The following is a 23160-nucleotide window of genomic DNA, read 5'->3' on the forward strand; positions in this document are numbered from 1 at the left end:
AATTTGGATTTTGTGTGTGTGTGTGCGCGTGTGACTGTTCTAGGGGATGGACTTTGTGGAGTCTCAGATCAGAAGGAAGGAGAGCTCCTGGGGGCTTTCATTCAAGTGAAAGATGTTGACAGCCTGGACAAAGACAATGGCGGTGGACAGACAAAGATCACAGAGGGAATGAGGAGAACCTGCACAGGAAGTGAAATGAGCAAGACCCGGTAACTGATTGGCTCTGCGCTGCAACGCAGTATCAGCAATGGGTCCTCAATCTCCAGGATGCATGAATGGGTAGGTTGTGGTGTCGCCAGCTAATATAGAGGATTCAGAATACAGAATATGAGGTTCAGAATATCGGGGTAATGGAGATTTTCCCTTAAGTATTTTGAGTTTGAGATGCCTGTAGTCACCCAGGTGGTAGGAGCAGTAGAAAACTTAAGCTCCCAGGTCCTGGGTGGGGAGGTTTGGGCTGGGGCCAGAATGCCTGGATTCAAATCCCAGCTTTATCACTGGCGGTCATGTTCACACAGTGGTGCAGCAGTAACAAATGATCCCCGCATCTAACGGCTTACGGCAAACTTCTCTGTCCTCACTGATATACATGAAGGTTGTGGGTTTGGTTTTGGCTTTGTTCCACATCTTTCTCATTCCAGATCCCAGGCTCATGGTGGAATCCCCATCCCAGCCTTGTGCAGAGGGAAAAGCGCCATGGCAGAGACGTGAGGACTCTAAAACTTTTGCTAGCTCGGGCGCTCGGCTCTTCTATTCACATTCTATTAGCCAAAGCCAACCACACGGAGAAGCCTGGGGTCAATGAAGTGGGGAAGTACACTGCTCCCATGGGAGATACAGCATATGGCAATGATCAGGGAGCCATATTGCCCCAGTGGGGAAGGGAGGAAATTGTTGGGCCCGATCATATGCTCTACCACAACCACTAACCAGCTGTAAAACCTCGGTGGTTTACTCAACTTTTCCCTGCCTTGGTCACCTCATCAGTAAAACAGGAATTCTGGTACTAACTCTTGGGATTGTTATGTAAAGCACTTAGAATAGTGCCCAACACAGTACAGAGTAAACAGTATATGAATGTAGGTGGATGGAAGGGAGGAGGGGAGGAGGAGTTCTCTCTCCACGGGTACAGTGTTTCAGTTTGGGAAGATGAAAATTTCTGGAAAGGGATAGTGATCACAGTTGGACAACAGTGGGTCAGTACTTAACGACACAGAACTGTATGCTTAAAAATGGTTAAAATTCTACGTTATGCATATTTTACCCCAATAAAAAACATGTAGGTAGATGGGATCATCTGGGCAGAGCGTGAAGAGTGGGGAAGGCAGCAGGAAGAAGGCAGAAATTCGGGAACTAGCAGTGGGGGCAAAAGCATGGGAGACAGAGAAGGAACATTCTGGACAGACAAGGAAAAGTAGGAGAGGCCGATATCCTCTGAAGCCAGGGGAGTAGAGTTAAGAAGGACTGTTGGAATGCTCGAGGGTGTCTGTTTTGCTTTTCTTTGAACCTGAACCTTCTGTTCAACACCTTGATTTTGTGGGTCTGCTTTCCTCTGCCAGCTCCTGGTGATGTCATTTCTGGTCAGTGCCCACCCACGCTGTGCCCAGCCTCAAGGCTGAATCCTGGCCTGGTCTCCTCCCTTGGCTCCCTCCCTCCCCACTCTGTAGCCAGTTCTATTTTGTCCGTGGCTAACATCTTGGTGAGACCAATCCTTTTAAATTAAAAAGACATAGGATTGAGGACGTTTCTTCTTTTTTATTTTTTATTACTATTTGTGTGTATTGTTCTATTCTGAGACCACAAAACCTCCAAATTCTGAACTTTAAAATTAGGTGGGGGTGGGGCACCTGGGTGACTCAGTCTGTTGAGCATCTGATTTTTGATTTTTGGCTCAGGTCATGATCTCAGGGTCATGAGATCGAGCCCCACGTCAAGCTCCGTGCTCGGTGTGGGAGTCTGTTTGAGATTCTCTCTCTCCCTCTCCCTCTGCCTCCCCCCACCCCCCAATTAGGGGTGGTTAGTCTATGGTCAAGACTTCTTTATTAACAAAAGAATTCATCTTCTGTTTACAGAACTTTAGTGATTTGATAAGCCATAGGTGAGGCAACCCAACAGCTAACATTTTATAAGGGGAAAGGAGCACAACACAATCGCAAAGGGAGAACAACGTAGTTTTTCCAATGATGATGTTTGCACCCCCACATTTTGAAGAACCTAAAGGGGGATACCTTGGTCCAAGTGATTTCTTCCCTTTTTTTCTTTGTTTTTAGACATTGTCCTGGTGATCATCACACGAACCTCAGAGGGCTGCACACAGAGAGAATGCGGTTCTTAGCTCTGCAAAGAAAAAGGCCCGAGAACTATCCTCTTCTATTGATTTTATTTCTCCAAGAGTTTTCTTACTAAGTGAATTAACCTTGCACCGTTAACTTGACGTAATCTTAAGAAAATATATGAAATATGCTTTAGAAAAAAAATGACACGTGCTCTAACCAGCCATCTCATTTGGCAATCATTTTCCAGAGCTGTTGTCCTTTCGGGATGGGGACCTGGGGTTCCTTTTACATTTGAGTGACTGAATCTACACACAAAAGCTCCAAACTCTTGCTGACCTCCCTCTGCAACCCCAGCTGGTATCGGGAGACACAGCACTGAGGCCGATGGGGGTTTCTCTCCAAGGCTCGGGTCACCTCAGGCTGTCTGGCCATCTGTCCTGGAGCGTCACTCCAAAAGATCTGGGCGGTCCCCGTACATAAACTTAGCAGCCCCTCCTGTCCTAACAGCAATCATGGAACACACTGGAAGGGCTCAGATGCATCCCGTGGAGAAAAAGGGATATTTTTTTTGTCCCCATTTGTAGACAGAGTCCGTTGAAAGCACAGGCTACTTCCACGGCAAGGTTCCACATTTCTAGGCCATCACTCACTGGGCTTAGTATGATCTCTTCATCCTCGGCACAAGGGGCACACTTTCCAGCCCTCAACTCAATAATGCGAGCATCTGGATAGGTGTTCAATCCCCAAACTGTGGCCTTAAGAAGAACAGCTGTTCCGTGGCTCAGGGGCGCAGCTCAGCAGTCCCTTGTCCCCAGTTTGACTCCGAAGAGGCAGGAGCTGTCCTGGGTCTGTTCTCAGCCACGCAGTCAAGCCGGTGTGAACAGGCCCGCACGGGGAACACCCACACCAGCTGTTTTTCTGACAGTCTCCCTCCAGCCCGTGTTACAAACTTACTCACTTAGCCAACAACTTTGGGAAACAAAGACTGGGTTTCTGATGGGCAGCAGCTGAGTTTCTCTTCTCCACTCTCCTCATACTTATTCTCCCTGGGGTTTTGGGACACCTGAGGGCTCCCCAAAGCCTCAGATACGGAACCCAGAAAGGAAGGGTGGTCTAGGGTGTGTGTGTATGTGTGTTCTAGTCATTTCCTTCCTTTGGAGCATTTGCTTTCCCAGGTCAATAGCTGGTCCCAAGGCTCCTCTCCCAGCAGATCAGGTGGTATCCAGGCCTGAAGGAGGGCTCGCTGGTGTTGGAGGGAGGTGGTAGCAGGAGAGGGGGCAGCAGCCGAGACACCCCAAGCAGCAGTGTGCCTGGAGCTGTTCCCCAGATTTGCATGGGTCCAGTCGGGCTGCTGTATGATTCCATGAGAACTGTGGGAAGCAACGGCCTTGGGGAAGGGGCTGCTAAGATAGAGCAAAACTGGATAGAACTTTCTGGGAAACTTCCAGGCTCCCAGGGATGCTGGACAGCTTCGTGTTTAAGAGTCATTGCAAGACGTAGAGAAGTTGCCCTGGGGTGGGTGGGAGAAGGTGAAGGTGGGATTGGGGTGAGGACAAGGGTGCGGGTAGCTGGGTAGGGGGCTCGGTCCTCAGTCTTTCTTTCTCCGTGGAGAATCTCACTCTGAACTTGGAGAGGCAGCAGAGTCCCCATCCTCGGGGTCCTGCCCATTAGGGGAGATAGGCTGACCCCCTTTCACACGTTTCCACTTCATCCTTCGGTTCTGGAACCACACTTTGACCTGACAGAGGAAGCAAAGGAACCTGGTCACTTAAAGGGAGGTGTAACTACCTTCCCACATTGACGCTCAAGACAGAAGGTCACCTTCCACGGACCCCAACTTGAACCTCTGCTTGTCCTGCTCCACCCCTCCAAAGACACCAGGAATGGAGACAAAAGGGAGGACACATCAATCTGCCCAGAGGTCTGTCTTGTGTCTCCCTAGCTTTGTGTCAGAAAGACTGCTGGTCTGGGGACAGGGTCTAAAAGTCACCTTGGCATTTGGCCCCACCCCCTTTCATATGCCCCACCCCTCCAGTGCCAACACCTCCTCCCTCTAGCTTCTGTTACCTGAGGGTCTGGGAGCGGAGGCTCGCCAGCCTCATCTGTAGGCACATTCATAAAGCACTTGTCAGTTTAGATAGCTCTGGTCCGAGTATTTTCTCATCTCAGCTTCAGCATTACCTGCTGGCTGGGGTCATGACCTTGAGACCCAGAGAGGTCAGGAGACGTGTCCCAGAGGTCACAGGGCGAGGAAGTGGTAGAGGCAGGATCTGAGTTTTAGTTTTCTTAAGCCACGGAGCCACCTAGATGCCCCTGAGTCTTAGTTTTCTAAACCAAGCGCTCTGGCAGAGCTCCTCATCAACTGAAAGCTGCTATCAAATATTATTATTATTATTATTATTATTGCAATACTTTATTCCATGTTAGAGCATGGGTGTGGGTTGAATGCTCTGAGGGAAAGCCCCAAACAAAGGGGCTAGGAAGTAAGTTTTTTTAGAGGTGTCCAGGAACCACCTGGGGAACTTACTAGAAATGCAGATTCCCAGGCCCACTTATTCTTCCTACAAAGTCAGTCTTCAGAGTTATGGAATCTGCATTTTCTTTTTTTCTTCTCCTTCCTCTTCCTCTTCTTCTTCTTTTTCTTCTTTTTTTTTTTTTTTGAGTTTTTAATTTAATTTTGAAGTGACCTCTACACCCAACATGAGGCTTGAACCCATGACCCCAAGATCAAGAGTCCCCTGTTCCACTGACTGAGCCAGCCAGGCGCCCCTCCGAACCTGCATTTTAAACAAGGCCTGAGGTGATTCCAGTGCACATTCAAGTTTGGGAATAACCAGATCAGAGGTTCCAACCCTGGCTGCACTTAGGGGCCCTGTGAAAAATGCGGACGTCTGGGCTCCATCCCAGACCAATGCAAACAATCGCCAATGCCAGACATCTGTGTTATTAATCTCTCTGCCCGTGATTCTCAGGTAGAGCCACATTTGAGAACCATCGGACTGGGCCGAGGGAGGACACAGGAGAAGGTTCAGGGAGGAGTGGTGGGAAGGGAGGGGTGTTGAGAGAGCAGAGGGAAGGAGGGATGGCCAGAAGAGGGGGACCCCCACCCCGGACAGCACCTGCCGCTCCGAGAGGTCCAGGTTCACGGCAATCTCATATCTCCGGAGCCGGGTCAGGTAGTTATGGTGAGCAAACTCGGCCTCAAGCTCCCGCAGCTGCTCCTTGGTGAAGGCTGTCCTCTCCTTGCGAGCCTTGCTGCCGCCCTCAGGTTTCCCTCGGTTCTCCTGGTTGTCTGGGGAGAAAGCATCCCAAACAGGAAGATGAAGCCGCAGAGGTTCCTTTTGTTTTGTCCTTAAGAGCCAGGGCAGCCTTTCCTTGTCTCTCTTGTTTTTATTTTTATTTTATAGTAAAGATTTTATTTTTTTATTAGAGAGAGAGAGATTGAGCACGCACAAACGGGTGAGGGGCAGAGGGAGAAGCAGACTCCCTGCCGAGCAGGGAGCCCCATGTGGGGCTCGATCCTGGGACTTGATTCCAGGACCCTTGGATCATGACTCGAGCCGAATGCTGACACTTAAGGGCTGAACCACCCAGGCGGCCCGACCCCAGACTTTTTTTTATCCCCAAAGCATGAGAAGCTGTTCTTGGCTATTTAATGATTTCTACTACCCAGCTTCCAACTGCCCCCCTTCCCCTGCTAGACATTAGTAGTGGCTATAAATTTGTGGGGCAAGAGGTTCTAAAACTGAGGCTCTCTGTCCTCAGTGACATCACCATCACCGGAGACCTGTCAGAAATGCATATCCTGGGGCCTCATCCCAGACCTACTGAATCAGACACTCTGGGGGTGGGGCCCAGCAGTCTGTTTTAACAAGCCTTCAAGGTGATTGGGACACACGGTCAAGTTTACAAACCACTGCTCTAAGACCTCACTTCTTTGCAGCAGCAGGGCCCGGAAGTTGGTCAGACTTGCAGGATCTCAGGCCCTGCCTATGACCTGCTGAATCAGAATCACATTTTAGCCAGATCCCCAGGGGAGCCGCGTGCACATGTAAATTGAGAAGTGCTGCCTTAAGCTTCTTTCCCCCTTTGATACCGGGAGGGGCCAAGTCTGGAAAGTTCTGGGCTCTGCGTTAGACACAGCAGGGGCTCAATGGCGCAGCAGGGGCTCAATGGCTCAATCACAGGGGAGCAAGCACCATACAGGTATCAGCCACTTAATCCTCCCAATAACTCAGCCAGGTGAGTTCTTGTACTAGCCCCACGCTATGTAGACCAGAAAACTAAACACAGAGACGTTTAAGCAAGTTGTTCAAGTTCATCCAGTTCCTGGTGACTGGCAGAGGCAGAAATCAAACCCAGACAGTTTGACCCACGTGATGTTCAAGTAAAATCCATGCAGGAAGGGTTTACAAACTGTCGAGTGCTGTACACACCACGGGGACTCTATGTTCTCTCCCGCCCCGAGCAAGCTGAGAGGCGGCTCCTCCTTCACTTGGGCCCGCGGAGCTGCGGGGGGAGGCACGCGGGAAGGAGACCAAGACACCGACACAATTAACAATGCGGGCCACGTGTCCGGTGAACGGCTACAGGAACCACTTTTCCTGCCGGGCTCTAAAGTTTGGAAGTCTTTCATTTCATTGTCCTTTCACAGACCTGGAGGCCCGTGACTCAGAGTTAGGCGCTTTACTGAAAGCGGGACCCCACCCTCTGCCCCACTAAGGACCCCATCTCCGCCCGGGTGTGTGTGTGGGGTGCTGCAGAATCCCTGTTGTCGGGAGGCTGGTCTGGGGGTGGGGGGCGCTGGGGTTGCTGTGTGGGGGCTTTTAGACGGGGTGGGGGAGGGCAGGGAAGCCGCCCTCACTCTCCCCTTCCCCCCACCCCCACCCCAAGCAGCCACATTGCTTAGCCGGTGGGGGAGGTGGAGACCCCTCGGCAGCCCCGGTCCCCTCGGGAACCTCAGCCCGCCGGGTCCCTTCTCCGAAATTCCCTCTCTTGCTTGCCATTCAGTCCCTTGAGTTCCAGTTTCCAGGGTCTCCGTCCCCGTCGCCCGGGAGCCGGGGAGAAGGGCGGGGGTGGCGGCTCCCGGCGCGGTGTGGATGGGGGGGTGTGGATGGGGGGGCCGCACGGTAAAGCGATCGCGGGGCCCTGGCGGGAAACAGAGAAAGCGGAGGGGCGGGGCAGCACCGTCGGGGTTGGCTGCCTGCGGGGCGCGCCTGGGGCAAGAAGGGGGCGCGTCGGATGGCCCCGGTTGCCTGTCCCGCGGGCTCGGGAGAAGGGGTGCCCAGACCCCTCCGGAAGCGGGAGTGGGAGGGTGGGCTGGAGGGAAGGACTCAAAGCCTCGCCCCACCCCCCTACCTCCCCCACCCCCCCACCCCGGCGGGGGATCCCCAAGTGAGACGGCCTTGGCCACCAACGGCCGGCCGGGGAGGGAGAGCAGCCCTCCGGAGCCCATCCCGGCTGGCAGAGACCAGGCTCATTTCGCACCCACTCCCATCCCAGGGCTCAGGGTGGATCGCAACCCTTCCCTTTCACGACCGAGGGGGTGTAAAACCAGGATGACTCGTGTCAGGTTTTGAGGCCTTGGATCTCTTCACTGGGGGCCTTTGAGAAGGTCATTTAACCTTTCTGGGCTTCAGTCACCTCATCAAGAAATTGGGAAAAATAAAGCACCTACTTCCCCCTCTCACTGGGAAGCCTGGCCCAGCTCTTGGGTGTGGAAAATGCTTTAAAGCGCTTGAACAAAAATGTGTTCTTCCAATTCTTCCACTCGGCACGATGCCATCTGTGGGGCCGGGATAGTACCAGTTGTGCTTTCTTGAAGACTTCTATGTCCTCAGATCCATTTAATCCTTTGCACAAAACATCCCTAGGAGGAGGTACTATTATTGTCCCCTTTAGCATCTGTTGTGTGGATTTGGGTGATAATTTGATTAATATCCCTCTTTCTCCCCCCAGGGAAGAAACTGCCTTCTCTCACTTGCTACTGTACCTGGCACAGTACTTGCTAAATGTTTGCTAGATCCTACTCAGTATCCAGAGGAGGAAGCAGGCTCAGAGAGGCCCAGGAACTTGCCTGGTGTGCCCAGCAGTTTGGGCGGGGGTGCAGCACTAAGATTGGGACCCAGATTCATCCGACTAGAGGAGGTGCGGTGGTCAGCGCCGGCCTCAGGTCCTCCTGAATCCGGCAGGCTCAGGGCTGGCCCCGGTGTCTCCACACCCAGGGCTCCTGCAGGCTCTGTCCTGGGTTGATGCCCACACCCCCACTCCCCTTCTCCCAGGCCTGTTTAGGTGCACACACGTGCCTAAGGAATCCCAGAAAACAGCCCTCCTCCCCAGTCCTGCACCTTAGCCTCCCAAGAGAGACAAGGGGAGGTAGGGAGAGGACCCCTTTGAGCTGGTCTTGGGCTGGTAACTGGGCCCCTCCCTGCCCACCTCCCCGCTCCTCTTATTGGGCTTCAGGATGGGAAAGAAGAGGAAATGGGACAGAGAAGCCGGAGCTGGGAAGTCAGTGAACCTGGGGCAACACCCAGGAAAGGGGATGGGAGAGTGGCATGCAGAGGACACTTGTTCCTCATCAGCTTCTCAGGGAACAAGCCCTCTCCTCACCGTTCGAAATGAATAAAAGGGCCTGAAGTATGGGAGGCTAGCAATGACAATGGAAGTGGACGTTCTGGTTCTCTTTGTTCTGCAACATAGTCATCAAGTTAGGAAAAGAAGGATGAAGACAAACCAGGAGTCATTTCTGGCTGGGAGGAGGGCAGGGGTTAGTCTTTCCGCGGACATGCACACTACCCTCCCAGGAGATCCCAGGAGAGTACACCTTGGTTGGGGTGCCTGCCTCCTATTCTGGGCCTCAGTTTCCCTGTAGGTAGGCACACAGGGGTTAGGGTGTGTAAGAGTCCTCTCCCAGTATGCAGTCTTGACATCCTCTTCTCCTCTCCCTACTCTCTCTTCTGTTAAGAACCCCTGGCCTTGAACTTGAGGCCCCGCCAGTTGCAAATATTCTTGTTTGGGCCCCTAGTTCCTCCCTTCAGTCAGGTCTGGGGTCTCGCTGTGTGCTCTGTCCCAGGTCCTCCCCGGCATTCCCAAGGTCTTCAGCTCAAAGGTCAGGGCTATGCCCGGGAGTTTCTGTCTTTGACTGATGTGCAAAGCTTCCCGCCCCGAGCTGAATGGAGAATCTGGGCCTGAGCAGTCTCCAAGAAAGAGCTCCCTGACCTTGGGCAAATCTCTCAAGCTCTCTGAACTTCAGTTTCCTCCTTTGCAAAACAAGAACAGCCACACACACTGTGCTCGGAAGGCTGCCGAGAAGGTAAAAGGCCATGGGTAACGCGTGCTGGTGAGGCTCCATCTGGAAGAATCGTAAGAAGAGGTTCTCCTGGAGATGACCTTGCAGAGGGTGGTTCATGTTGGAGGTTAGAGATGCTGCTTGTCCAGTACCATCAGAGTTGTGTGAAAGGGATGCCTCTTCAATGTCTGGCCTTTTAACTGTTTTCCCTTCTCTGCTGCTTCTTGGTATCTCTGCTTAGGTCTGTGTCTGGTCACTACGATATCAGCCTCCCAGTGGGGGCATAGTTCCAGGCACAGTCACTAGCACGGACCAGAGTCCCATCCCAGCCGTCCTGGCCCTGCTACTCTCTCAGGGGCCGGGGTGTCTCTTCCAGGACGATGGGGGGAGGAGGCTGGTGCTCAGTGGGCGGGATCTGGAGCCCCATCCCGCCCCAGACCCTGCATGACCCTCCCTCCGAGCCAGAGCCGGCCAGCGGGGCTGTGTTGGGAAACGTGTGCCCAGAGCAATGCAAACAGGATGTATGCGTGATTGTGGTCTGCCCCGTGAGCTTTGACACCATCCAAGGTAAATGATTTCATAAATAGCTGTCAGCTTTGGCGGGCCTTCCTAAAGTTAGCAGACAGCTTTATCAGAGCTACGAGGAAGTTCAGACAGACTCTGGGGTACACACCTTTTTGGAGGCCTGTATCCTTACTCCCCAATTGTCGCAGGGTTTAACATAAGTGTCTCCCCAAGACCAGATAGAAAGCCACATGCTATTGACAATGGATCTCTTTTTCTCAGGCGTAAACGTCTTTGGGGGCTTTCATGAATGCTACGGAATCAGAACAGTAGGCATCATAGAACAGTAAGTACCATCGGAAGAGACTTAGAGCGGATCTCTGGGCACCTCTCCATTTTACAGGGGAGCCTGGAGTAGGTGAGAGGGGACCTCAAGACAGGGCTGGACCGCAAACCCAGATTTCTGTGACCGGAAGCTATTTCCACGAATTAGGCTGCTTCTTGTTGCATCCCCTTAAGTATAATGCAGGGTAGGTAAGTTCCACATCAGCCCATCGAACAGAGGAGGAAATGAAGACCCAGACACCAAGGGGCTAGTGGGATTTCCCCGGGACCAGCCCGGGGCTGCAGCCACTATGTCACACTGCCCTGGGAGGGGGGTGGCCAGCATGGAGGCTGCGCTCGCCCCAGGGGTGTGCCCGCGTGTGCGTCCAGGGCAGGGACGGGGAGGGGAATCCCTGAGGCATAATGTCAGCAGGGGAGACCGCGGCAAACCCTCTGGAAACGGTGTCTGTGGCTTCCTGGGCTGTCACAGCGCTGGCCTCTGACATCCTTGTTAGTTCTAATACTTTCAACTTCAGGAGCAGCGAAGCCCATCGAAATAGACAGGAGACAGATGGAACCAGCCTGAGACAGTTGGCCATTTGCCCCCCGGACCTCCCTGGCTTCCTTTCTCACTGGGTCCCAGGGAGGCCCACACACCTCAGTGTCTGGGCCCTTTGTCTCTCCTGTAGGTGCCCAAGGAGCCACTGGGGAGGGTTCCCAGCCTCTTCGAGGAGCCCAGCTGTGGGCTGGGGAATTCAAAGTATGTTTTCTAGGAGAGAAGCCGATTCTTCTGGAAAGGAAATGCCTGGTGCTACAGTAGACTTTGCTGAGGGTCTCCTGCGGGGTGGGGCAGTGCAGCTAGGTGGTACTGAGGGAGAGTGGAAAGGATGGGCGATGAGATGGGGTGCGGGGGACCGTGGAATGGGGGAGCAGAGAGGTGAAGTCCAAGAGAGGCAGTGGAAATGAGGGTGGGGGACAGCAGCCAGCTTCAGAGCTGGGTTGGGGGGAGGCATGGGCGGCTCTGGACTTTGTTTGTGTTATACGTTCCAGATGTCGCCCTCAGCTGTCACCAAAGGAAGCGTGGGCTTCGGGACCAGGCCCCCACTGCTCACACTGTTCCTCCACCACTGCATAGGGAAAACGTGAACTAGCAAAGCCTGGGGGTGGGGGTGGGGGAGGACTCCTGGCCAGAGGCCAGGGAAGGCCAGCTCGGTGAACAGAGAGGGCACTAGGGGAAAGGGGCTGCCTCCCGGGGCCTGCAGGGGCCTTGAGTCCTGCCCTCAGAAAGAAAGAGCTGCTCTGCCTGTGGGCTCATCGCCACCTCCCTGAGCCCAGATACCCCGACTTGCTCAAGCCAGAGGAAAAGGCAAGTAGGGCAGGACTCCTGAGCCCCCAGCTTGGCAGGGCGGTAGGCAGGGCTGAGGCTCCCTCTCCCTTGACCTCCTTAGAGCCCAAGGGCGTCTTCGGTGCTGGTCCGAATTTTGCTGCTTTGGTGGATACTGACTTCCTGCAGAACTTCCAGACTGTATCTGGGTGGGGCCTGAGCGGGCTCGGGTACAGGTTTTGCACTGATGCCTCTGAGTTCAGACAGTGGCCAAGACCTAGGGTCCTGATGGGGCCCCCAGTCTCTGCCTGACAGTGAGGGGCAGGAGCTCTCACCGGGAAGCAGGAGGAACGTGGAGTTCCTGCCTCTCCCTCCACACTGGCCACTCTGGCTTCTTCCTCGCTGGGGGTTCTGGGGTTGGAGCTGGAATGAGAGGGGCTGCCGCCACTGTGGACCCCTCCGACCACACCCCGGCGAGCATTGCAGGGACCCTGGACGGGTGAGCCTGCAGACACACAGGCCCACCTGGCTGGTAGCAGGCTTCCAAGGCTCCCTCTGCGCTGGGGTCCCTGCCTTGCCAGGTTTGAGCACAGGCCACCTGGGATGCAGCCAGGACCAGAGAAGAATTTGAAAGGAAGAGGGCTCCTTTGTGGGTTTGGGAACAACGGATTGAGGGGCTACCAAGTGCTGGCTGTGTCCTTATATCTATGATCCCATCTCGTCCCATAGCAACCTTGTGGGGTAGGCACTGCAATCATTGTTCAGAGAACGGGACTCTGAGGTGTGGGACTCGCCTGAACTCACACAGAACAGAAGCCACACATGGGGACAGGACACGGTCTGGGTCTGCCCTGTCAGTGCACTTGACTTTAGTCCCTGAAACCCGCCCCCTGCCCCGCCCCCTTTATGGGGCTGCAGCCCAGCAAGGAGGAGTAGGAGTCACCCAGCATGGTACTCTGGTACTCTGTGTCCCTCCGCTGACCCAAGTGACACGGACGTTGTCTGTGTATTTCATTATCACCTCCGTTCCTGCTTCCTCTGCCGAACACCCTACTTCTAGACCAAAAAGTGTTTCTCCCTGTAGGTATAAGATAAGCATGCAGGGATCTGTTTGTAGCCAGAAACGATGCTCTGAGTGGGGAAGCTGGAGTGGCCAGAGGGAGCCAGGAGCAGGAAAGCTCTGAGGTCACCCACCCCTGTGAGATACTAATTCACGAAGGAGTTTTTGACTGGAGCATTGGTGTCACTGCTGGAACCTTGTCCTTGTCCCTGTGCCTCTCGTTTATGGGCCGAATTGCCTCCCCCATGAATATGTTGAAGTCCTAACCCCCAGGACCTCAGAATGTGACTGTGTCTGGAGATAGTGTCGTCCAAGAGATGGTTAGGTTAAAATGAAGCGCTGGTTAGGGTGGGCCCTGATCCAAGCCCGCTGGTGTCTTTATAAGGAGAGGAGATCAGGATACATAGAAAGACACCGGGGATGCCCACACACAGAGGAAAGACCGCAAGAGGACATGACAAGGATATGACCCTTTGCAAGCCAAAGAGAGAAGCCTTTAGAGAAACTAAACCTGCTGACATCTTGAGCTTTGACTTCTACTTTCCAGAACTCTGAGAAAATAAATGTCTGTTGTTTAAGCTGCCCGGTCTATGGTATTTTGTTACAGCAACCTGGGTGGACTAAGACGCAATCCCCCGCCCCCCCTCCCCCGAAATTCTCATAGCCGATGCTTACTGCTAAGGAGAGGGAGCAAGGCCAGGAGGGGTGCTTGGCAAGGCTGATGCTTGCCCACAGGAGACCTCTCTGCAAATTAGAAAAAGGTGCCCTTTCCTCTAGCCCGGAAACACAGCCACGTGTCCCTAGGACAGCTGGGCCCTCTAGCCGCCCAGCCACACAGCACCCCCTAACCGCCCGACCGAGGTGGGTCTCCACCTCACTGCTCAGCCACAGCTGCTGTGGTGGCCCTGGTACCTGGGAACTGACCTTAGTACCCCGTGGGGTCTCCTGCAAGAGTCAGCCCAGCCTGCCTATGCAGCTGTTTATGTGTCTTTCCAACCCCAGCGCTAGCCCTGACACTGGCTGGCTTTATGATCGAAGTCGGGCTCCCTGCACACGGTTTCATGAGCGAGACTAGAAAAGTCTTGATGCATTTTACAGAAGTGCATCACACGTGGGGGGAACCCTCAGGCCAGCCGGTGGAGCCCCTCTCGGAAAGAAGGGGAGACAATGAATGAATGAACCCCAGGCTGTCATGGAGACTGTTGAGCAGACAGTGAATGAGCTCCTTCTGGGGTAAATGTCCCAGTAGGTGCAAGGGAAGGGAGATTGCAAAGACAAATCATATACCATCCTGGACCCCCAGACACTACAACTTTAGGGAAAAGGCAGCCATAGGCTCTAACTCTGGATGAAAAGCAAACGCATACTCAATGATGCAAGACTGAAAGCTTTTCCTCGAAGATCAGGAACAAACAAGGAAGCTCCCTGTTGCTACTTCTCTTCAACATAATACTGGAGGTCTTGGCCAGAGCAATCAGGTGAAAGAGTTAAAAATAAAAAATAAAATAAATAAAAAGCATCTAGATTGGAAAGGAAGGAGTAAAATGATCTCTGTTTGCAAATGACATGGTCTTGTATATGGAAACCCCTGAAGATTCCAACAAAACAAAACAAAACAAAACAAAACCCTCTCGGAGCTAATGAATGAATTCAGCCAAGTTGCAGGATAGAACATCATCACACAAAGACCAGCGGTGTTTCAATCCATGAACAATGAACAATCTGAAAAGGAAATTACAAAAACAATTTACAAAGACAGTGGCATCAAAAAGGAAAAAAAAACCACTTAGGAATAAATTTAACTAAGGAGGTAAAAGACTTGTACGCTAAGAACTCCAGAACATTTTGAAAGAAAAGAAAGAAGACACTACAAAGTGGAAAGACATCCTATGTTTACAGATTGGAAGACTTCATAATGTTAAAATGTCCTTACGGCTCCAAGTGATCTACAGATTCGGTGTAATTCCCATCAAAATCCCAATGGCATTTTTGGCCAAAATAGAAAAAAAATCATCCTAAAATTCATATGGAATTTCAGAGGACCCTGAGCAGCCAAAACAATCTTGAGAAACAAAGATGGAGAGCTCACACTTTCTGTTTTTTTAAAAATATTTTTAAAAGTTTATTTATTTGACAGAGAGAGAGAGATCACAAGTAGGCAGAGAGGCAGGCAGAGACAGGGGGAGGGGAAGAAGGCTCCCTGCTGGGCAGAGAGCCCAATGTGGGGATCGATCCCAGGACCCTGAGATCATGACCTGAGCTGAAGGCAGAGGCTTAACCCACTGAGCCACCCAGGCACCCACACTTTTTGATTTTAAAACACATTATAAAGATGCAATAATCACAACAGGATGACATTGGCATAAAGTAAGACATAGAGAGCAATGGAACAGCATACTTATGAAGTAAACCCTCACATATATGGTCAAATGACCTTCAACAAAGGTGGTAAGGCTACATGGGGGTGGGGGGGGAGGACAACCTTCAATAAATAGTGTGGGGAAAACTGGATATCTACATGCAAAAGAATAAAGTTGGACCCTCACCTTACAGCATATAAAAAAATTAACTCAAGGGGCGCCTGGGTGGCTCAGTGGGTTAAGCCTCTGCTTTCGGCTCAGGTCATGATCCCAGGGTCCTGGAATTGAGCCCCACATTGGGCTCTCTGCTCAGCAGGGAGCCTGCTTCCCCCTTCTCTCTTTGCCTACTGCTCTGCCTACTTGTGATCTCTCTCTGTCAAATAAATAAATAAAAATCTTAAAAAAAAAATTAACTCAAGATAGTTTAAAGGGGCACCTGGGTGGCTCAGGCCATTAAGCATCTGACTTGTTACTGGCGCAGGTCATTGTCTCAGGGTTGTGAGATTGAGCCCCACATCGGGCTCCTTGCTGGGCCTGGAGTCTGCTTAAGATTCTCTCTTTCCCTCTGCCCCTGCCCCCACCATGCAGGTTCTCTCTCTCTTAAAAAAAAAAAAAAAATAAAACAGCTTAAAGACCTAAGCATAGGGGCACCTGGGTGGCTCAGTGGGTTAAAGCCTCTGCCTTCATCTCAGGTCATGATCCCAGGGTCCTGGGATCGAACCCCGCATCTGGCTCTCTGCTCAGTGGGGGGCCTGCTTCCTCCTCTCTCTGCCTGCCTCTCTGCCTACTTGTGATCTCTGTCTGTCAAATAAATAAATAAAATCTTAAAAAAAAAAAAAGACCTAAGCATAAGATCTAAAACTATAAAACTCCTAGAAGAAAATATAAGGAAGAAATCTTCATGACATTAGGTTTGGCAATGATTTTGTGAATAAAACACCAGAGGCACAGGCAACAAAAGCAAAACCAGAGAAATGGGACTACATTAAACTTAAAGACATCTATGCAGCAAAGGGACCAACCAGCAGAATCCAAAGGCAACCTACAGAGTGGGAGAAAAATACTTGCAACCCATTTGCTGATGAGGGATTAATATCCAGAATATATAAAGAACTCCTACAAGTCAACAACAAAAGTCAAACAATCCAACTGAAAAATGGGCAAAGGACTTGAACAGACTTTCCTCCAAAGAAGATCTACAATTGGCCGACAAGCGTATGCAAAAATGCTCAACATCACCAAGCATTAGGGAAATGCAAATCAAAACCATGATGAGATATCACCTCATATGGAAAAGAAGAGGGGAGTTCCTCAAAAAATTACAAATAGAATTACCATAGGATCCAGCAATTCCACTTCCGGGTATATGTCCAAAAGAACTCAAAAGCCCAATCTTGAAGAGATATTGGCACACCCATGTTCATTGCAGAATTATTCATAATAACCAACTTGGAAGCAACCCAAATGTCTGTCCATCAACAGATGAATGGATAAAGAAAATGTGGTCTGTGCTAACCATGGAATATTATTCGGCCTTAAAGAAGGAACACCTGTTCTCTGCTACAGCACAGATGAACCTGGAGGACATTGTGCTAAATAAAATAAGTCAATCACAGAAAGACAAATACTGCATGATTCCACTTGTCTGAAAAATTGAAAGTAGTCTCAGTCTTTTTTTACATCGGTCTTTAATAATACTTGCTATTAAAAGGCAAAGCGAGCTGGTTATTTATTCCTCATCCAATATAAAGGTAGTGTCCCACATTAGCCCTACTCTGGCCACCACCCCTGCGAAGCCTCAGGCAGACTGGCAACCTAGAGTAGTCTAACTCTAAGAAACTTCTAGAACATAGTTCCTTATTTGTTAGGCCTGGGGGAGAGGGAAAAGGTGGGTTGTTTTCCAATGGATACAGGGTTTCAGTTTGTTTTTTTTTTAAGATTTTATTTATTTATTTGATAGACAGAGATCACAAGTACGCAGAGGGGCAGGCAGAGAGAGAAGAAGGGAAACAAGCTCCCTGCTGAGCAGAGAGCCCCATGTGGGGCTCGATCCCAGGACCCTGAGATCATGACCTGAGCCGAAGGCAGAGGCTTAACCCACTGAGCCACTCAGGCACCCCGGGTTTCAGTTTTATAAGATGAAAAAGTTCTAGAGATCTGTTGCAGGACAGTGTGCTTATAGTTCATACTATTATACTATATACTTAAAAATGATCATGATGGTAAATTTTGTGTTATGTTTTTTATCATAATTTTTATTCACTTATTTACTTTTCTCAAAGATTTTATTTCTCAGGACTCTCTGTGCCCAACCTGCGGCTCAGACTCACGACCCCAAGATCAGGAGTCACACGGTCCACTGAACTGAGCCATCATTTTAAAAGAGGAGATTTCGAATACAAGATGTCCCATGGTAAGAAATCTCAGAAGAGCTCCTTTATGAAGTTATCTATTTAGGAGCTATCTATTTAGAAAATCAGGACAGGTTCTAGTGAAAACTAAAACTTGCAACTTTTTCAACAGCTTTCACTGAAATGATGTTAGAGACAAGCAGAGCCATACATTAAAAAAAAAAAAAGAGAGAGGAGAGACTCTTGGAGGGGGGTGGCTTTGGGGCTGGATACAATGAGGGCCTCCATAGGCAGAGGAGTAGAAGGACGGGAAGGAAGCCTGAAGCAAGACACGACGGGTGGAGGTGGGAGCGGAGGTGGGAGCGGGGACGCTGTAGGCAGCAGGTGGGAGAAAGAGGGCGATTTGGGGAGAGTTTATAAACCTCAGGAGCAATTGCGGGTTCGTGTGGCTACGCAGAGGCAGGTGGGGAATCCTATCTCCCGGGGGAGAAATCGAGGAAGGGTAAGCCTGGGAAGGCACACATGTGGAGGCGAAGGGGACGGTACAAAGCGAGTCTGAGGAAGGCAGGGAGAGTACGTGAGAGCACCGGTGGCGAGCAGGACTGAGCCCAAGCACGGGGGCTCTCCCAGGCGGGCGATCGGATTCACCCACAGCCAGGCGGATCACGCGCGACCTTTCCTTGAACCCCGCCAGGAAATCACCGCGAAATCCCTCATTCCCATAAATTAAAGACAACCACGGTAGCGAGACGGATCGACAGATCGGGGGCAAACAACAGTGGCCTCGCAGCTGTCCCTGCCAGCAGGGGTCTTTAACACCCAAGGGCCTGGGGCTGGGCGTGTTTGCGGTGATGGTCTCCTAAATCAGTTCTGTGCTGTGAACCCACAGAAGGTCTCTGAGTGGGAGCCAGCGACCCCCGCTTTCCTAGTCATTTACTTGAGCAAATCAGCTCCACTTCGAGTGGGAATGACAGGGGAGCAGCTGGGGCTGGCAGAAGGAGAGGGGAGAAGAGAGAACGTTCCTCTTGAATCGAACTTCCAGTAACTTTCTGTAGCTGGAGTTTCCTCTGCCAGCCGGTGCGGGAGCCTTTCGGCACACCTCACCCCGCCAGCCTCTCCAGCAGATCTCTGGGCTCCAATCTCCTAAACGATAACTGGATTTGAGGACCAACGGTACTTGCAAGGAGTTCCAAGGTCTTATACCCCAGATGCAGGAATTCCTGAATCATCGTATTTGAAATATTCAATTCCATTGATCGCCCCCTCCCCGCTTCTGTTCTGAAGCCCGGTTCTGGAAATATGGGCCTAATCACACTCATAGCTACCATTTATGGAACCCACGTGCCAGGCACAGGGCTAATCTCACAGATCACTGCTTTTAACCTTCACAGTGACTCTGTGGGGAAAGCGCTTTTGTTAGGATCCCATTTTACAGCTGGGAAAACGGAGGCTCCAAAAAATTAAGCAGCTTTCCAAAGTCCTGCAGTCCAACGTTGTGGTGCCGACAGGCCCACCGGCCGACCTGCCCGTGGAGAACTATGGAAAACACATTTCTGATGGATGGCTGGTTAACCTTCAGAGACAGCGTAGCACCGGCCACGGTGAGGCACACGTGAGGCACTCACATTGGGCGGCAAAAGGCAAGTGGTGTCAAAACCCCTCAGTCGTCAAGACGAATAATGTTTTTAATGCGGTGCTTTAAGAGATCAAAATGAATGCAAACCAATCCGTGAGGAACGAAACATCGAAAGTTCAAACTGAGACTCCACGCAGTGGCTCGGGATTGGTGGAGTGGGATGCGGGTTCTCTGTGGGTTTGTCTCTTGGATTCCAGAATCCTAGCGTTGGTTGGGGGCCTTGCCCCTCTGCTTCTCCCTTCCTTCAGGCTCTTACGAAGCTGGTCTTTCCTACCTCCTCCCCCTCCAGGTCGATTCCAAAGGAAACTCAAGCAACAAGCAGGGACAGAAAGATGCCCATGCTGAACACAGAGCGGGTCTGGAATCCCAGAGAATGAATGAAACCCAGCTTTCCGTGCCCTGCCTGACTGCTGCCATTGCTGCTACCTCCTGGGGCCGCTCCTGGGTCAGAACGGCCCCCCGCCCCACCTCACCCCAAGAGCTGCAGGACATTCAGTGGAAGGTGTCCACGTGCTCTTGGGATGTCCAGCTGTTTGACACTTGCACTCCCTCCCTAATGCAGTGCCGCAGACCACCGGCCCGAAGAAAAGAAGGCCCACGTGAGGCTTGCTGGAGTGCAGAATGATTGTGTCTGAGCCCAGCCCTTGGCCTATGCCTTCCAGCGCCTCGGCTCCCAGGGCCCTGGAAAGGGGCTAGATGCGGCCAACGGAGGTGTGGGCAGAGATGGAGAGGCTACCGGGGGTAGGAGCCCGGGTGGGGAGAGCTCTTCAGCCGGGCACAGAGCCAAGTCGCTGAGAGCCCCTTGGCGAGGAGAAGCAGAAAATGCCCCATCTGGGCACATCTCCAGCTGGGGCTAGGAAGAGTTGAGGATTTAACCAGCCGGGGATTTAAAGGGCCCTCCTCTTAGGCTGTGGCCGTCCACAGTGAGCACAGGGAGGGGCTTCTTGAAGCATGGAGACCAAATATTTCAAAATGAGGACTATGCCTGAAATTGGCTGAAGGGTGTGGGATTTGGGCTCTGAGGTCCAAGCTTGAACTTGATTGCAGGGTTGCCAGCTATCCTGATTGGTTCTGGGGCTGAGGGGTTTCCCGGGACCCTGGACTTCCAGTGCTAGACCCAGCCAAGTCCTGGGCCAATCCAGATGAGGGCAGCGCTCTCTAGACCCCGTTCTGGCAGTATCTTCCTCAAACTCTCTGTCCCCCCTCTTCCACACGTACAGGGCAGAGATACTGGTGAGACCCGCGGGGCTTACTTCGTGCACTCGGGTGGGACTCGGAAGAGCTAATGTGTGTTTTCTGCAGCACCTTCAACCCCTCCCTGATCGTACCTGCAGCACCTTGAACCCACCCCTGATCCTAGCACAGCCACTGCCACGCAGGTATCTGCAGGACTCTCCTCCCTCTCAGTCTGAGCCCTCTGGGGGTGAGACCTCCATATTCATCTCTGCACCATCCCCACCCCCACCCCGTCCCCTCCCCAGCCTTGGCCAGTGTTCGGCGAAAAGATGATGCTTGGGACATCTGTGTTCCACGGGAAGTGCTCTGCAAAGCCCAGCGTGTTCTCGCTGGTTGGTCGGCACTCTCATTTTCTGCCTGCCGCTGGTAAGCCCTGCGAGGAAAGCCCTCTCCGGGTTCAGACAGACAGACTCTGCTCCGGGGGCAGCTGTCAGGAGGACATGGTGGGCAGTGGGGACAGGAGGCGTGGACGTGATCTTGTTCTGGGCAAGGTGGGGAATGGGAACCAGACAGAAGGTGAATGGGCAACGTGAGAAGGCAGGAGGGCCCCATGGAGAGATGAGGACACACGTCCCCACCACAGGGAGGAGAGGGACAGTGGCTGGGATCTTAACAAGCAGGCCGGCTCCCTCCTCTGGCCTCTGGGGCTCTGGTACTGAGCTGGGCACTGCCTGCTTTCTGAGGTCCAAGCCTAGCCCTTGGCTGCCTGCCTCCCTGACTTTTCCAAGGCTGGTGATCCCTCAGGAGGACCTCCTGGGGGTCGCCCATACCTTAGCGCGCTGAGCTGCCCTCTTGGCCCAGGTCCCTCATGGGCAGTCTGTCCCCAAACTCTGCACTCCATCTCCTCCTCCCCCCTTGCCTCTCCCGTCTCAGCCCTAGGCCTGCTAGGCTCCTGGAGACAGAGGGTCCTGACTCTGACACTGCGGGGTTCCAGCCTTGGTCCTCCTAGCCCTCCTAGCTCCCATCTCAGCTGACTCCCCCGGTGAGCAAACCCTTTGGCTCCAGGACCATTTGAAGCCTGTCAGGGGGACTTGGGGGCGCGGGGGGGGGGAAGCATGACTCGGAGGCAGCCTGGATTCAGGAAAGCCCTCTCCAGCCCTTGCCAACCCGCACCGAGGCTCCATCCCACATATCCTCCCAATCTCTGTGGATCTTATTTCATTCACTTGCTGGCATAATCTTCTTGGGGTCTGGGAGCGGTGGGGGCCAGATACAACCCCCGTGACCAGAGAATCCTAGAGCTCTGAGTAAAAGAAACCCCAAAGGCAACTCTTGCCTTTGGATAGATTAGATAATACTGTTCGCCTTTCACGGTCAGAGCAGCTCGGCTCAGAGAGGGCCAGCCACTTAGCAAAGGAACGCTCAGCGGCTCCTCAGCCACATACCTGAACTCTCTTTTTTCCGTCTGGTTGACTTCTTCTCCGTCTCCTGGGCAGTGCTCCCGAGGACCTCGTAGTCCTCGCCGGGGCCTCCCGTGGTGTCCACCAGGCCTGGGCTGCTGGCCCCCATCTCCCTGGAGCCCCCAGCTGGGCCCGGGTTGAGCCTGCGCCGGGCCTCTGAGATGGGGAAGTTCCAGTCGGGGGGCTGTGGGAAAGCGGGGTGCTGCTCAGTGAAGATGCGCTCCTCCCGGGGAAGGCTGTGTGGGGTGGCTGCCAGGCAGGAGGCCGAGAAGTCGGGGTACGCTGCCGCCGCTGTCGCTGGGAAGTCAGGTTTCTGGTGGAAGGAGAACGGCGTTGGCGGATAGTGGGGCAGCCCTGAGCCCCCACTGGCTTCCGCGTGGGGATTTCGAAGGCAGCCCCAGCCCGGGGCCGGGGGGTGGGGGTTCCTCAGGCAGCTGCTGGCCACGGGATCCATCTGCCGTCCGCTGCTGTGCGCCTCGGTCTTTTCAAAGTTTGGATTCTTACACTTTTTTATATTCAGATTTGTTTAAAAATGCAAAAAAAAAAAAGATAAATAAATAAATAAGAGGGGGAAACGTTCAGCAGAAAATTCACCCCAGGAACCAAAACAAAAACCAAAACTCAAGTCTCTCCTTCAAGTACACACACGTGTGGTCAGCTGTTCAGATGTGTGCGCACACACACCTAGGTCAGACCTCGCTCCAGGCTTCCTGCCCCCGCCCCTGACACACCAGCCTGCGTTAGTGGGGTCCCCTGGATATGTATTGGTCGCCGATGACACTGAACATTTTCACTGTGGCAGCCCAGACGCACCCGCTGATGAGTGCTTGTCTTGGAGCTCGCAGCAAGTGGCTGCAGAGGGCTGGCCCTGGGGCTGCGAGACACACTTTTAAATCCTGCGGTGGGGAGAGAGTGACAAATTTCTGAAGTGAAACGTGAGAGAGGAGAGGGAGGGGTTAACCAGCACACACACAATCCCCTCCAACCAAAACCCGAGCAGGGAACTATTAATCATCAGAAACCTTATATGCACATCTAATGGGATTTGCAGATGGAGACTTTTAAAGAAACATTGTCTGTATTTCTTTTTTTAATTTTAAGGAGAGAGAGAGAGCGCAGCACACACACACCACGTCTTTAATGTGCCTCCCGTATGCTATGAAGTTATTTTATTGCGCTGTTAACAAAATTCCCCAAGTCTTGGATTTGGAAAAAGCCTTAAGTCAGATCCAGAATCCGTCAAGTGCCAAATTCCGGGGAGTGAGGCGGGAACTAAGTGCAAGAGACAAGTTTGCTGATTGCATTTGATTTAAAGGCCCTTCTGCTGCTGCTCGCAAAGAGGAAGGAGGATTAAAAGAAATCTTTTTTTGCAAGTCTCAGTGGCCCACTAGGGTCCGCAGC

At 52.4% G+C, this 23160-nt stretch overlaps 1 protein-coding gene across 2 annotated transcripts; it reads right to left on the minus strand.

Annotated features, from left to right (window-relative positions):
- Nucleotides 1-1767: 1767 nt before the first annotated feature.
- Nucleotides 1768-22657, minus strand: MEOX1 (mesenchyme homeobox 1). 2 transcript variants are annotated; one of them, XR_013968176.1, is made up of 4 exons: nt 21745-22456; nt 5396-5568; nt 3692-4014; nt 2269-2771 (listed from the first exon to the last, which is right to left on the minus strand). XR_013968176.1 is itself a non-coding variant. In XM_080826541.1 (3 exons), the coding sequence occupies exons 1-3, from the start codon at nt 22211-22213 to the stop codon at nt 3892-3894; spliced, it is 765 nt and encodes a 254-aa protein (XP_080682667.1). In that variant the 5' UTR covers nt 22214-22657; the 3' UTR covers nt 1768-3891. The 2 variants fall into 2 exon arrangements, 1 of the variants encoding a protein (XP_080682667.1); XM_080826541.1 differs by having other exon boundaries at nt 1768-4014; nt 21745-22657.
- Between the last annotated feature and the right edge of the window lie 503 nt (nt 22658-23160).

The sequence above is a fragment of the Martes martes genome (assembly GCF_963455335.1).
Source record: "Martes martes genome assembly, chromosome: 16".
Taxonomy (NCBI): domain Eukaryota; kingdom Metazoa; phylum Chordata; class Mammalia; order Carnivora; family Mustelidae; genus Martes; species Martes martes.

Excerpts from the sequence above, each read along its gene's own strand:
- MEOX1 (XM_080826541.1), bottom strand. The coding sequence starts at position 22,213 with ATGGATCCCGTGGCCAGCAGCTGCCTGAGGAACCCCCACCCCCCGGCC. Across the intron at positions 5,569-21,744 it reads ACGGAAAAAAGAGAGTTCAG|ACAACCAGGAGAACCGAGGG; the intron begins GTATGTGGCTGA and ends CTTTCTCCCCAG. Across the intron at positions 4,015-5,395 it reads TGGACCTCTCGGAGCGGCAG|GTCAAAGTGTGGTTCCAGAA; the intron begins GTGCTGTCCGGG and ends TTCCTCTGTCAG.